This window comes from Tauraco erythrolophus, chromosome 1 (genome assembly GCF_009769465.1).
Source record: "Tauraco erythrolophus isolate bTauEry1 chromosome 1, bTauEry1.pri, whole genome shotgun sequence".
NCBI classification, from domain to species: Eukaryota; Metazoa; Chordata; class Aves; order Musophagiformes; family Musophagidae; genus Tauraco; species Tauraco erythrolophus.
Window position 1 is genome coordinate 47358448 of NC_141465.1, and position 16286 is coordinate 47374733.

Consider the following 16286-nt stretch of genomic DNA (forward strand, 5'->3'; position numbering starts at 1 on the left):
ATATAATTAAGAAAGCAACCTTTTTGTAGGGAAAATTCATGATTCTTGTAGTTTTCTGGTATTTCTGACAATAAAAAGAACAGAATATAGAAGCCTCATGCCAATAAATGTTGTCTTGGAGTTTTCAAAAAATGAGCAATGATACACTTATGATCATATCTGTCATCTTTTTTTTAAACAAGATCCTAATGAAAACAAGTAACTGTGGTGCCACACATTTACAAGTAATTTGCTTTCAACATTCATTTGAGATCATTCACTGTATCATCCATACTTTCCCTGAATACTCTCCTAGCATCCACCAGCTTGTAGCTGAGGGACATCTTGAGGCAGAAGCAATGTTTGTGAATTTAAGAAATCTCAGCAGATTTGTCTTTCACGAACTTGTCTGGTCTTTCCTTGTATTAATGGGAACTTTCAACATCCACAACCTCCTGTGGCAAGAGGTTCCTTAGCTTGAACCCTAACTGCATGAGGAGCCAGTTCTTTTTAATCAGCACTCAACAGAGGCACTTTGATGTCTCTCAGGTCTTGTTTCAGAAAACATAGTGACAAACCTACTTCCTTACTTCATTCTACGCAAGATTTTATAAACCTTTATTATGTCCTGCCTAAATTCTCCCAAACTAATGATGGCCAGCCTACTGAATTGACCCTGGTTTGGAAGCCAGGTTGTCTCCTGAACCTTCAATTCTACTGTATTTTTCTTCAGAGATTTTAAGAGACCAGAACTGCACACACACCCAGCATGATCAAGAACTTACACAGCTGCATAAGAATACTTCTTAATTTATCTTGTATTTTTTTCCTAATAATTCCTAACAGTGTTTCCTTTTTTGATCCCTACTGAACGTTTAGTTAATATTTTTATGGAAATATCTATCGTTACTGTAGCATCTTGTTTCTGGGCAATAATAGCCATCTCAGAGGTTATCATTTTGTATGTGAAGTTACATATCTGAGACTCACAAACCAGAATTTAGAAGAACTTATGCTCAATGATTTTGAGGTGAATCCTGTGCTGGTCTAGAATGTTTTCCATCCAAAAAGAACTCATGAAGACAGAGAAATTTGATATGTAATTCTCATTTAAGCATAACAATATTTATCAGTAATAACTATACATTTGTCCTCTAGTATTATAAAATTAAGGTCAGTTTCAAAATGAACTGAGTTGAATCAATGAAATGCCAATACAAAGTTAAGTTAAACTGCAGGGCTTAGCAGTCATGATTTTCTTTTGCCTGGCTGAGTAACTTCCTCAATCTTAGTAGCAGCTCTGCAAAAAATTAGGTATACATAATGAAAGAACCCAAAACAGGTTCACAAAAATATATATCTAAGCAAGCAACAAAATGAGGTTGAAATATATAGCTTAGAGCATGATAAAACCCATAATGCCTTATACAAGATGTGTGTTCAGATCACTTACCTCTCCTACTATCTCTTTTTATTTTATTGGGGTCTTCATAGTCCCCCACCCAGTTATATTCTACTGGCATAGAAATAGGCCTTAGTTTCCCTGGAAACAGAGGAAAAAATTGAGATGATGCACCATAAGGCAGCATTAAGCTAACATTCTTTAGAAGAAAGAACAAATTATTTGCTAAGCTGCTATTCTAACAGGGTTGCTTATGAAAGAGGATCCAGCACTGCCTCTGAACAAGAGGTTAGGATAGGAGTTCTGTTTTTTTTTAACAGACAAGAGCAGCTAAGTATTTAATGGATTTTTTTAAGTTTAGAAAATAAATCCAGTGTCCTACAAAATCATCAGCGAACTGACGTTTGAGACTGACAAATGCATTCAAATTACTTTAGTTTTCACTGAACCATATCTATTTATTATTCTGGAAGCCCCTGGCACACACATGGAGAGAACTGTTTTAAAGCATACGGGAATTGCTGGTAACAGAAACGTGTCCACATCACTAAAGTACCTTCACAAATAGCATCTTTGCTGGTGGGCTTAAAAGATCCATCAGTGACGGAGTAAGAAAAGAAGCAGAAAATCTCTACATGTAATTTCTTTCGTAGCATTTCATCCACAAAAAGCGAAGTACATCACTATTGATAAATTTACTTTGATTTCAGACAGCAAGAGAGAAAATTTGAAGACTATTATATCTTTTAAATTTTGATTAGGAAGCTGCTGAATTGATTTTAAAAAATACTGTGAACTATGATTTCTGCTTAAGAATTCCACAAATATAGTTGGAAATACAGTGAAAATGTGTTATGTACTTAGTGGAAAGTGATCTGAAAGTGACCTGAAGTTTTTAGCAAGTTAAATAGAATATTGAAATAAAATATAGAGTAGCATAGCATATGGCACAATATCTGGCAGACTGAAAACAAAACGTTTTCACAACGAGGTCAGCCCTTGCTTTTTTTTGAATCGATCTACTGTCCACAAAACCGAAAAGTGGGAAAATAATTTGTTTTTAAAAGTAGTGGAGCTTAAAGTAAAAACTTCAGAAGTCTTGTTAATATTTCAGTAGAAAACCCCTACATAAAGGTGATCGGTCTTACGCCACATTTTTGAGGTTAAATCCATGATATGCTGGAAAAGAAAGACGTGTTTATAATGAAAATAAATATTCAAACATGTCTATCTACCTATTGAAGTATGGCATCCATGGGAAATACACCAACACCACGCAGGCAGCACAACAGTAAAAGGTTGTAGAGTCTTTTTAAAAAATTTACAAAAAAAGGTGTATGTTTTGTACAGATCACAGGATCAGGTCACAAATACATCATTGCTCAGGAAATACAACATACATACTTAACTTGCATTTTATAATATATTTTACTATTTATGGACACATATTTAAGTCTGATTGAAGTCAGTGAGATTTCGAGCATGCAGTTCAGAAGCCATTTCCTGAGTGGGGATGTATTTGGCTCATGCTTAATTGCTCAGAAGTAAGTTTCAACGGTTACTTTTTCTAGAAATGCAACTTTCTCTTCTTTGTGAGGCTGATCTCACAGGATCTTACTGAAAGGACCTGAACACTTAAAAAGATACAAAAGCTACAAAATCATGTAAAGTCTGATTGTTATCGAAAGCCATAGCCATAATAAAATTTCTACAAAATCTCTAGCTGTTCGAAGTGCATGTTTTTTGTATCTGGCTGTAAAAGTGTAATGACCATATTTGTTTTTTTCCTTAAACTCAAGTTTCATTTGCCTGCTACCTCTGCTAATCTCCTTCTTATCAACCCCCATAGATTCCCTAAATCTGTTTTCCCTCGTGGCTACACTCAGAAAAATTTCTTCCTTGGGATGTGAATAGAAGCTTTCCAAGGCCAATTAGCAACAATTACACAACAGCTGGAAGCCAGTAAGAGCATGAAAGAGAAATCTCATTGTTAACATTGTCAAAAAATTTCAGGAGATTCCAGTAAAGAAATTATGGAGAGCCCTATTAACCTCTCACGAAGGAGGATTGAGAATTATTTAAAAAAAAATAGCACCATCACATAATTAATGATGAGCACATGCTGAAAACAATTATTCCTCTAGGCCTTGGAACTCTGTTTGACCTTCTTTAATGGGTCACCATAAGCCAGAAGAGCGTTATTGTCATTTCCCAGATTTCTGTGAAATCCTAAGGTCATGCCTAGCCCCAAATCTTATGCTAACAAATGCCATGTGGGAAACTTTAGAATTTAATGCTGAAATGGCAATATTTTTAAAAAATACACTTAAATGAAAATGGATTTGATGGTGTGAATTCATTAAAAAAGAAGTGAGATCAAAAGTGAAAGGCTGTATAACAAATGTGTTAAATAATGACTGATTTTCAGTGCAGTCTTTGATCCATGTATTTATAACCCTTTCTGCTAATAGTAAAAAAGGCTAAAAAGGCTATCCTGTAACAAAATAATGGATTCAACAGTCCTTGAAGAAGAAATGTGCTCTTCACTCTAGACCACCAGTATTAAAATTAAACATCTGGAACAGAAAGTACATCTCTGTTAATGGATTGGCTGCATCCACCAATCATAACAGTTGAAATACTGGAGTAATAATATTAATAAATCCACTTCAAAAACTTCGTAGTTATTTTGTACACTGCAGAAATGCTTAGAAAACACACGAAAACACTTTGAAATCAAAAGGATACTGAGGATTTTGCAGCAGGATTGTGTAGTTGTATAGAAAGGGTGCACTTTATGAAAATGTATCCTTTAATGTTGTGCAAGGACATTGCTCCAGGTCCTGAGGATACTTTACACAGCTCAACCTCAATTTATATCAAGGTTCCCAGGTGATTTTGGAGCTTGGCTGCATGATGTACTAAATCTACACTTCCTCACAAATTAAGTCTATCTTCTTCTCAAAGGGATATGACGTCAGAATTACTATAACCACTGCAACATAAACCTCTGCTCAATTTAAAAATTGAAAGCAGCAAGTAGGATGAAAAAATATTCAAGTGTGTGCTCAGCTAATAACACAGTAGTAAAAATATCTTTTTTAAACATGAGATTTCCTCTTAATTTTCTTCTATATCATAACAAGTCTATGACAGCACAATTTTATACTTGGCAACAGAAAACCAATTCTCCCAGTTCAAAGATGAAACAAGTTACAATACTAGTTAAAGGAAGAGTTCCAAAAGATTCAAAGGGGAAATAACCTGGAACATAAAGGTTTGAGGAGCAAAACTCTCACCAGAAATTGTTTATGAGTTCTCAGCCTAAATAAGTCAAAATCCAAGATGTTAAAGTAACATGAATACACATGTGTGTTTACATGCAAAATTATTTCTTAGACAACATATAACTTTGAATAAAGAGGAATTACTATATATAGGAACTCATCAAAGCATACTATCATCAGTCATACTTCATTTCTGGGACTAAAGAAAAATTGAAGTTTTAGAGACGAGTGTAGCATAAAAGTAGCATGTCGTCTCTTGGTAAATCTGAAGCGGCTCTGATCTTTAAAACTATTATACCTGGGTAAATTTTCCTCATGTTGAATTCCTAAATCTATGCAAGTCTTGCCCTTATACTGGGAGAACAATTCCATCCTGTATTTTTAGTAAAAATATATGGGCTTCTGACAGGTTTTTTTTATATAAAATGATACTAAAGCATAATCTAGAAAATCAATCTGGTAACAAAATTATAGCACTTATATTCAGAAAAATCAGCAATATAAAACTGGACTTGCCTTCCCTATCATAGTAATTAATTTTTTCTTGCACAGATAAGTTCTTACTCTGTTGAAACACGACTAAAGTAGTACAGAATTCTTAAGAAAATCAATGGTCACCAAAAATATTTTCATGATTAAAACCAAAACCAGATGCGCAAAAATCCTAAAATCAACAAATGGTGATTATCTTTATTAGATCAATCTCATACCATAAGTCGGTGTGCTCTCTCTCCTTCCAGGACCACTTGTTCTTCCTTTCTCATACTCATAGCAGTATAAAACTGCATCTTCTTCAACCACATTAAAGCGTTTTCGATATTCCTGGTCAAGAAATGAGTTTGGAGATTCCGATCCTGTATGAACTGGCTTGCCCACTATATGTCTGCCAACATCATCACATGGGAGATTTCCCTTTTCATCCCTTTAGTAAACAAGAGAAGTTTTTAATATATTGGTATAAAACCTTTTTTTTTGTTTGTTTTTACTGTGAATATTTCAATAAACGTGGAAATGATTCAATATTTCATACAAGCAGAAAACAAATGCCATTGACCAACATCAGGATCACACATCATATGCATATGTATACGTGTTCATGCCAGTTATCTCACACATCTTTACTTATTCAATTCTTTTACAGATTATATCAATCTTATTGGTTTCTCTTGAAAAGGATCATAGAAATAAAGCTGATGTGCACCTACACTTTTTTTCTTTTTTTTTTTTTTTGAATCTACCTAGCATTTTGTGATTTAGGGCAGAGAAATAATGTTGACCTTGCCTTCTTATACTTGCATTTTTAAATACATCAGATAGCTTAAGACATGGCTATATGGCAAGCGTGGACAAATTCAATCTGGTTCCTCACAAACTAATCCCAGAGCAAAAAGAACCAGGGACCGATGATGTACAGACATTTAACAGAGTCTTGTACAATCAATTCAGGACTAGAAGTTGTATAGGTACATCCACAGAGTACTAAATAGGCTGTCTAGCACTTATCATGAGCTGCAATCCCAGGACAGCAATGCATTGCACGGCAGGCACTTTGCAGTTTGTGTACAGATCCCCACGACGATTGCTTTTTCCTTCCCAGCACCCCTGCCCCACTCTCTGAAAATGCAAACTACTCAAAGGCATAAAACGAGAGCCAGCTGTGCCTGGGGCAGGAGCCCTCTCCTTGAACGAGACGAAGCAGGGCTCAGTTAACCTGCTGGTAGGACTGTGCCTAGAGATGGCTGCAAAAGACCCAATCGGACAGTGATTTCTGGGCATCAAAGCACATGGGAGGCAGCCAAGAGAGAAGGTGAGGGCTCATGTTCTTGTTGGAGTGCTTCTGCCCCTCTGGACTGCCATGTGAGTTACAAACTGGCCAGCGTGCTGACCTATACCTCCCTCGGCACACTGAGACTCTGAGGACGAACCAAAGCCTCCTCGTGGGATCCAGGCAGCCAAGGAGGATGAGAAAGGGCCATCCTGCCTTGGCTGCAACAGCGCAGCACCACGAACCCCCTCTGACCACTACGCTTGCTTTGCCAGGCTGCTTTCCCAGAGCAGGGATGGTGTTGGCTTAGTGAGGGGACCGGGGCTGTGAGCTCATCTCCAGTCATGGAAAAGACTTTCTGCGGTGACAGTCCTGGGGGACCCCAGCAGGTAACATGATGGAGACTGACATAAAACAGCCAGATGTTAATCGGTGCTGCAGTTACCACCAGGGCTGGCGCAAGGAAGCCTCCGTGATGAGGGCAGCCTGAGTTGGAGAGATCTTTACTGTGAGCATGGAGAGAAGTGCAGAGCCACCAGGCAAGCGCCCTCTGCCACAGCCCTCTGGAGCTGAGGGCTTCAGTTCTCATCCCCAAAGATATTAGACAAATTTGAGCAGGTACTACCTTTTGACCAGTACTTCTAAGTAATCAGCACATGGAAAAAGTGTTGGTCCCTCTTTCTCACGCCAGGTTACATCAGCAGATATACTATTTGTGGGTTTCATCACCAAGGCTTCAGGGTTTTCCTTTTTATATCAAAATATCAAGTCTTCTACTCTATTCCAGTAACAAAAGGAGGGTCTGTTTGTTTGGGTTTTTTTTGCCTTGCAACGGCAACAACAAACTGAGAAACAGACGCTGAACAGTTTCATAATACCCGAAATAAAGACATGGTTAAATATAGTTAATCATAGACAAAAAAAAAAAAAAACCCTGATGAAATGCCAAAACAGATTATTCAGAAACATTGTACACTATGTGACAGGTTTGTGAAATGAAGTATAGTCCATTAGGATTAAGCTGATAAAAAAAATTCAAATGTACATAGCTTAATCTCTCTGTAAGATTACATCTTGTACTAATATGTATTAAAAGATTTAAACAGAATTAGTCCAAACTACTGCATATCATCATGATTTAAGAAATGATGAATTAATAAAGGACGAAAATATATTTTGAAGATCTTGATTTCTAAAGCAGAACTCAAAAACTGCTGAGCTGTGAATATTCACTAAAAATACTTCCAAAAAGAGCATGCATTTCTTATCAAAGTACTTTTGTGGTGGTAAACATGATCAGTAGCAGCATGAAGGCACTACTTTTAAGATAGTACAGGTTCAGTTTTGGGAGTAACAGGTCTTTACCATGTAACTACTGCATTCAAAGAGAAACCTAAGTCTATGTTTTGGTTGGGGTTTCTTTTTGCACCTTTTTTATGTTAATGGGCTAGAATTAAACACTTGATTTTTTCTGTGGATTTTCTGAAAACCATGTCCTTAAAATATTTACATAGACATAACAAAATACTGTTATCAGAGAGATAAAAGATACATTCAATCCCCATAAACAATTCAAGTGTCATGACTGACAATGTTCTTATTTAATTAGAAGAAAAAAAATCAGTGAACTATACTATGTATTCTGTTTGTCTCTTTGTCACTTTAAGACAGATACTAGAGTAATTGTGTTAGCAAGTTCCACTGTGTTATATATGTCACATTTGGAATAAAATGGCTTTTTTTTTTTTTTTTTTTCAGAAATTAAAACCAAACTGGGTAACAGACAAGGCAGGGATGAGGAAGGAACATGAGACTCAGCTTATAGCTACACAAAAGGATTGTGACATCATCTAAATCATGAAGTGGAAAGTCACTCTTTTGCCCTGGAAGGTTTTTCATATGTCTGAAGAGTAAGAATTTATCATAGAATCACAACTCGTCCTCCTCACTAGGCAATTTAACTTGCCATCTACCTCTCTCTTGGATAACCCCCAGGAAAGTCTTGTCAGTATCAGGTCATGCATCTTATTAATTCGCCAGAAGATTTACTGATAAGAAAGTCTAAGAAAAACTCATCTACAAGAAACTCGGGTACGAGAAAAGACATGCTGCCCTTACAACGTTTCCAAGAAAGTTAACTAAAATAAAAGCAAGAAGTAACTTAAAAATACATTGACTGGACATATGATAGCCTGTGTCTAAGAATATGGAAGCTTTAAAAATACTGATTCTTCTTAAATACATTTCTAGACTTCTGGCTAGCTACTTCCATGTTATTTATAGGCCATAATTCTCTCAGAATTTTAGGAAAGCAACATCTGTGTACAGTATGGAATTATACTGAATCATTTGAGGTCATGTGAGGGTAGGGTGATGAATCTGTAAGGAGGATCTGCTGCTTTTCTGGCTCAGCAAGCCCAGAGACCTAGGAGAGATAAAAACGCCTGTTCCAGGTGGCAGGTCAGAGTAGCAGATATATTTACAGGGAACACCATGGTCACTGCAGAATGCAGCAGAGTGGCCAAAACGCAATCCTGAAATTTGCTCTAACATTATCAAATCAAATATATCTAAAAAATAAAACGCTATGGCAGAACAAAACAGTGCTCTTGTTGAAGTCGAAAGTTTCTTGCTTTTAGCTCATCCTTCCTTGTTGCATCATGGTTATTAGGCAAGGCAAGAGACACAAACTTTTTTCCTAGTTATTGATTCAGAGTTTCAGAAAATTTTTGCTCTTCTGAAATAGGATGAGACTATTACAGACAATAGACTACCCCGTATTTGAGAAAATAGGGTACTGAATCTTCTTTTCTAAAGGCTATTGTCTGTTTTGCAGACAAGACACTGATTTAGATTATTGTGGGTCTGATTCAGTATATCTACCCTTAATAACCAGTTCACCTGCAAAATGAAACATTATCAGCCTAATCCTGCAGGGCAGGCTGATAAATGGGTAGGAACAGAATGGTCAGTCACTTTACATATATTTTTTGCATTGAGTTGCACCTGAAACGATCTTTTTTACCTTGGAACATAAGGTTCTGTTGGAGGAGGGGGTATGTAAAGATCCTGAAGGGCAGAGCTGTCTCTTTTTGTAGGTGTGCTGATAGTGCTGGATGGCGTAGCAACACTGCTTGTAGGACTTCTAGGGATAAGAGGCTGGTTCAAAACAATAGAGAGAAACAATCAAGATTATATAGCATACATTTTTGTTTGAAAAAGTTATAAAAATTCTATAGTTCAGAAAGTTAAAGAAATAGTTAACGATTCTAATGTTTATGTGCTTTTAAACTGACTGAAACACTCATGCTAAGGAGATAGATCTACGGATGGACGTGTTTTGTGCTTAGAAAATTGACTCTTCTGATTCTACCTTTTTCCCTTTTGCACAGCAAGATTATTGCCAATGCCCATAAAAATAGTAATCAGTATCGCCACTGGTGAAACCGTAATGAGTAAATAACACACAGAATTCAGTGAATTCCTTAATTAAACTAGCATTGTAAAGAAAAAGTCTAGTGTTTTCAGTAAAAGGTGCATAAGTAGGCATTAAATTGAATGCCATCTCCCCCCCATCTGCTCTAGAGCTTAAGAATTAACTGTAAAAGCTTCAGTTTATGTCTGCAGATGTTGTAAAATCAGGCACTGCGTCCTCAGAGAACATGCACTATGAGACAGAATAAACTGGAAATTATTATTTTTCTTCAGGCCCCTGGGCACAATCCTGACAAACTAACATTTACTTTAAATGGTAAATAATTTGTACACTCCTTACAGAATAATCATGCATTCTAGCTATCATTCCAGTCCAAATAGGATTCATCCTCTTAGTCACATCTCTCTCTCGTGAATTAGGCACTCCTTTTTCTTCCTCAACTTAACTATCTTGGCTAGGCAAATAATGACCAACCACTTGAAGACTTTATTAAATCACTATAGGGCTGGAAATTATAGCAAGATTTTCTAACAGTCTCTATACAGATGCGGAAAAATTGAATAAGAAGAAAACTTTGATTGCTTTAGTCTACTTAATAACATGTCTACCTAATAACAAAAGTCATGCTGCTTGGCTTGTGTGATAGCTAAACTCAAGCAGAAGAAAAAGAAAAATGACAAACCAGCAAGTACAACAGTATCTCCATATACCCTAAAATAAATCTAATACTAAAAAATGCTGAGTTTTACTCTGAAAGAGGTCCTTCCCCTTCACCTTTTTGGAAGTGAACTCCTTAAAGAAAGAAGTGTTGAGATTAAAGAGAGTTCACCATACCTACAATTTCTGACCTAAATAACTACTGGAGGACACAAGCATTTCACATTGTATTGATGGCAGATGAAGCTCTAAATACTGACTGAACGGGTGCGCAGAAAGATCCTTCTGCCAGCACTATTAAGAATACTTTATGACAGACCAAGAGGGCATTCCTGTGCAGAATAATCAGTTCCCATTTTCTAGATATTAATCTTGACACTGTAGCATTATGCCTATACTGCAGAAAATCCCAAGAGTTCAACAGCAGGAACTTTTTCAAAATGTTAGCCTTTCACAAGCTAGTGATGAGACATTCGAATTTACACTTATCAAGCAAAGCCCCCACCATTTTGTGACTTTTTTTCAATCTGTATGTAAGAATAATGCATGCCACCCAGGAAACCTCATCCTTTAGCCAGTTACTGCCTTGTTTTAGGAACAGAGCTGTGTTAGATGTTATTTATCTCAAACATAAGAAAAATCTACGTTTAAAATTTTCTTGTTAAAACTTTGCAAGTCCACCTTTAGAACAACAGCTACAAATTGACACGTTTTCTCTTTTTGAATGTTAGAAAATCATCTCCTGTAAACAGTGATACTGCTAAATTCTTTCCTTGCTCATTAGAGTTAATGTGAGTATTCTACAGCCAGGCTAATGAAAGATTGCCAGTATTTAGAGGAAGAGAGGGAGAAAGACACAGACACAAAACCAGACAGGTAACAGATTTTACAACCACTAAAAACAAGACAACAAAGTTTGCAAAAATAAGAATAAAGTTGGTGGCAAAACTGGATAAAAACCAAAAAAAACCCTCCATCTTTCAGAGAAACAAAACCTTATCCTTTAAATTTTGACCTACGACACTATAGACATAGATGTTCTTGAACCACTTAGTAATACAACAATGGTTATTTCCTTTCGGATATCTTGCACTTGTATGACAAGTACACTTTGTGGCTTGCTGAGTAGCTTGCAGAATTTACATTGTAATGAAAATTACAAGACCCTGTTTACAGTTGTTAAGCCCAGGCTGTTTTTCATGGCTCTTACTGGCAAGAACACTGAGAGGAAGACCCTGCATCAATCTTAACCCCCAATGACAAACACAAAATCCGTATTTTAACACATTTTGGAGTAGTATTTCTCAAACATTTTGGATGCATCGTCCTCCTTCAGGATCATTACTCCTTATGGACCGACCCTTTCTCAAATTGTCAGTTGGCCAGGGAACAAATAACTGTCTTTACTTACAGCACAGGGAAAGAAGAAGTCCCTGTATGTACTGATCGATAGCATGTAGACACTTAACTCTCCTCTCCTCCAGAAGCTGCTCTGTCTGGGGTTAGCTCTGCCCTGCAGTTCCTGCCTCCCTCTTGCTACCAGGACTTATTGCTGCTTTTCCCATCCCCAGTCCTGAAGGAACTGTAAGGATTGCCCCCAGTAAGTCAGCATATTATTTTTGCTTTTTCTGTCTAAACAATGAATGTAATTAATATTTAATATATACTATCTAAAATTCTTTTTAATGTTTTTTAAAACTCTTTGAACTTTTCATTAACTCCCTTGGAAGCTGCAATATATAGTTTGAGAAACATTGCTCCAGAAAGAGACATACATTTTTTTAAAAAAATAAGCAAAACCAATAGAAAACTTTAAGTGATAATATCTTCATACAGTATCTGCGTCAGTAAAAAGATTTTACTGCTAATATATTTTTCATATTGGATCAAGGTTATGACAATTTATTGAACAGAATGTTTGCAATAAAATAAGCTTTTTATAAGACCAGTCATGACATGAAGTAAAGTAATACTATAACTAATTCATACTCTGTAGGAAAACCCAGGCAGAATCCATTTAACAGTGCTGCAAAGAATGCCCAGTTCCCACGTAGTTAAAAGACTATTAAGCAACCGAAGAGCAAAGACGTTAGTATTTTATTCAAATTTAATGATTAAAAAGTGTAAGGTCATTAATTCTAATAATAAATGATGAAAATAGAATATACTTTTGTCTCTAGATGAAGGAAGGAGGCAATATAAACAAATAAGGAAAAATCCTAAATAAAAATAATAAAAGCAGCATTTTCTCTCAAACCAAGGACTCTCTTGTTGCTGTTCCTGTTGCTTCTTAGGAGGCTGAAACCCTGAAATATATCATGGTGGAGATATGATGCATATCTAATCCAAAATAAAGTCTGTTAAAAAAACTACAGATACTGAGCTGTTGGTGATTTTATAACGGTACAATTTAATCCCATACAAAACAGTACAGTGAACTATTTTAAATATACAAAAGGTGACATTTAAATAAGCTTGGTGAAGAGTGTGACAGAGTGTTTAAGAGGAGTCAAAAGGTTTTTTTTCCAAGTCAAAACACAAGACGTGGCTGGCAACCTCACTGACATCAGTAAGAGCCTCTTCACTGATATTGGCAGGGTGTAGTCCAAATTAGCTGAAGCATGGCAACATGTTGCTCTACCACTCCTCTTCTGTATTGTAAAGAAACCGGATGAAGAGTCTTCTGCTCTGTAGCCAAAGTCCAGTTTCTTTTGACTAATCAACAAAGCATTTTCCAGAAGGCAAAGGAGGGCTTTGCAGCTAGCTTCTTGCTCGCATGACGACAGAGACTTACGTAAGATTTCACATGCTCCGAGAATCTTCTATATCGAACCTTCCACCCTTGTTCAAAGAGCCCTTCAGGAAGCCTCCCTTTGAAACCTCCCCAAAATAACACAAAGTGGAATGGAGAAAGAAAACAGACAATCTAGGGTAGAGGATGTTTATTTAAGTTAGGTTTTGACTCAGGTAAAAATTTGGAGAGTTCAAAGATAATTAAGTCACCTCTATGTCAAGTAAGAAAAATAAAAAAAATTAAAGGTTAAATTTATTTGGTCTGTTCACCATATTCAGTAGCAGTCAGAAATACAAACATTGCAATCTGAAATATCATTCTAGGCTTTCACCCCATGGATCAGAGTATCAGAAAAAGTAACTGAAAGGCAAATTTAGTAAAATTTGTCTTGCAGGCATAACATCTTAATATTTATGGTACAATACCATATTAATGAATACCTTCAATTGCAAAGGCAACCACAAAATTCCCCAAGGCCACAGCTGCCTAATTCTAATGTTACAAAAGTAGTAACAAAAAACACAGGCTGAAAAATCCCTTGACTTCACAAACTCTGACATGATTCCAGAATGCGTCAAGGGAGAACTTTGATTATCTGCAAGAAGTTGGATACTGATGGGTATTAAAACAGACAATCATCAAGCACTTCCTTTAATCAGGACACAAGGGAAAAAAGAAGAATATTTTTCTTTCTGCACTGATTGACCTTAGAGTTGGAATTAATGCACTTGTAAATACAAACTCATTATGTAATGGGTATAGCCATAGGATAATTGTATTATTTTATTGTACATCCAGCCATTCAATATCAGTTTCAGACTGCTACACAGGCTGCATAATTCTTCTTCTTCTTTCTTTCCCCTAACCTTTCATATTTATTCTAATGATAATAATATTTGTTAAAAGAATGAACATACCACATTTCTACTAAAAGGAAAAAAAACCCAAATAATTAACCAATAATTATGTAGACTGCATTTAACTCGTAATTCATGGCAAGACTGTGATGTGAAGGCAGAGCTGGTACAAAGCAAGCCACTGAACATCCTGAGAAGTATTTATGCCAATTAGTAATCAGTTAGTATCTGAACGATCTAAAAGTGTTTTCCACACAGCGTTTTCCACTTATGGCTTTCACAAGGCTAATCTAGATCTCTAACGGTGAACAGCAAGCTCTTAAAAATTTTATCAGAATGCATAACGCAATTACCACGATGCCCTGTCACTCACACACCAAACTGCTTGATACACTGGTAGTACTTGCGTAGTGCCTCAACTGGAAGACTCATCTAGCACTTTCCCAACTTGCACGCATACTTAGTATCTCTCCATTAAGTTTAGTTTTTCATGTAGCTGCAAATGGCAAACTTCATGTTCTCACATACAACTATTGACTAAACAAGCAGAATGCAATTTAGCAATAATGTCTCAACATTATTCACTTTCAGCTAAAATTAAGTTTTGAAGGATCTCAATTAAAACATCCCAATGTAAAGCTTAATGTAAACGTGTCTCAATTTAATTCACTGCAATATTTACCTTCTACATTCACTGCAACAGCTGTAAAATATATTCATTGGTAGAGTGCATACAAAAACTGTCTCTGCTTTTGTGTCAGCCTCCTTACATTAGGGCAAGCTTCCACCTTCCTATCTCACTCATTGCAATTTGATTAGGATGTAATACCGCGTTTTTCCTCTGTTCATTCCATTTGCAGAACCAAAAAACCCACAGCAGCCAGTTCGCAGATCCTAATTCCCATTTTATCAGAATTTCATCTCCATATCTTATTCTAGAGTCTTTTGAATTTTTGCTCATATTTTGTACTTTAACAGAATTATTACTGAGTCATAATTTCCTTATAGCTCGTGTCTGTTGAATAATGCATATGGTTCAATTAACTTAGCTCTGAGATGACAGCACAGCTATAACATTCTCAATTATTTCACGACATCCTGATATAGGAAAACAAGTTATCATAATTTCCCCAGCTTCCAAAGGTGAAGGAAGTACTGTTTTTTCTTATGTTTTTGGTTTTTTTTTTCCAATTTGTTATCACTTTCCCCCTCTCTCACACTACCTCTCAAGCTCCTATTAAAGAAGAGTGCCCTTACATGAATCAGGAACATAAGAAACTTCAAAACAGTCATAGGGCAAACTGCAATTGAAAACCATACAGCTTTTCTGAAGATTTTTTTTTTTCAGAAATTTTTGAAGTAAATTCAGTTAAATAAACATAATTTCTTCATATTTTTAATAGCTATAAAATTACACTGCACTCTGACTGCTTTTGCTGCTTTTTATTACTCAAACATACAGTACTGATTTCATGCTTAGGCTACATTTAAACTTTAACATCAGCTGATTTTAACATCTGTTCACCTCTGATCTGCATAAATTAACAACAGAAATCTTCACATTATGCAGCTTCTGAAGTTTGTCTTCACTTCATCCTGGAGCTTTTTCGACACTCAGTCTACTTAAGAAAACTGTTGTTTCTCACACTAAAATCACAAATTACAACAGACACACATACGCATACTTCACACATAAGTGTTGAATAAGGTTCTGGCCTTTTCCTGGTGTCATGTTTTATAAAATGAGAACAATATCATCATGATACCAGAACTACGTCTCTAATGTTTTACAGTACCTTTATTTGTACTCATATTAGCCTCAAAAATATTTATATTTTCTATGCTATCAGCAAAACACCCACACTAAAACCAATACTCGCATAATCCCCCTTCTCCAAACTTGTTAAGACTAACAGAAAACCTCCATCTAGGGTCAGTCTCATCTTATCTAATACAGATAATCTACATTCGAGCTAGCTGTCCAGACTCATCAAAATGGAGAGAAAGAGGCATGAGCAGGGTCCAATCCGGCTCATCCTAAGGCAGAGCAGGCTAAAATAGGCCAAGATGAATGAATCAGTAACTGTTACATATGTCTGCTAGCCAAAG

At 36.2% G+C, this 16286-nt stretch overlaps 1 protein-coding gene across 1 annotated transcript in view; it reads right to left on the reverse strand.

Moving 5' to 3' along the window:
• Positions 1-16286, reverse strand: part of CNKSR2 (connector enhancer of kinase suppressor of Ras 2) — a 218047-nt gene that overhangs the window by 80784 nt on the left and 120977 nt on the right. Inside the window, 3 exon segments of the mRNA XM_086608968.1 lie at positions 1433-1522; positions 5379-5590; positions 9459-9592. Of these exon segments, the coding sequence (XP_086465094.1) occupies positions 1433-1522; positions 5379-5590; positions 9459-9592 (436 nt within the window).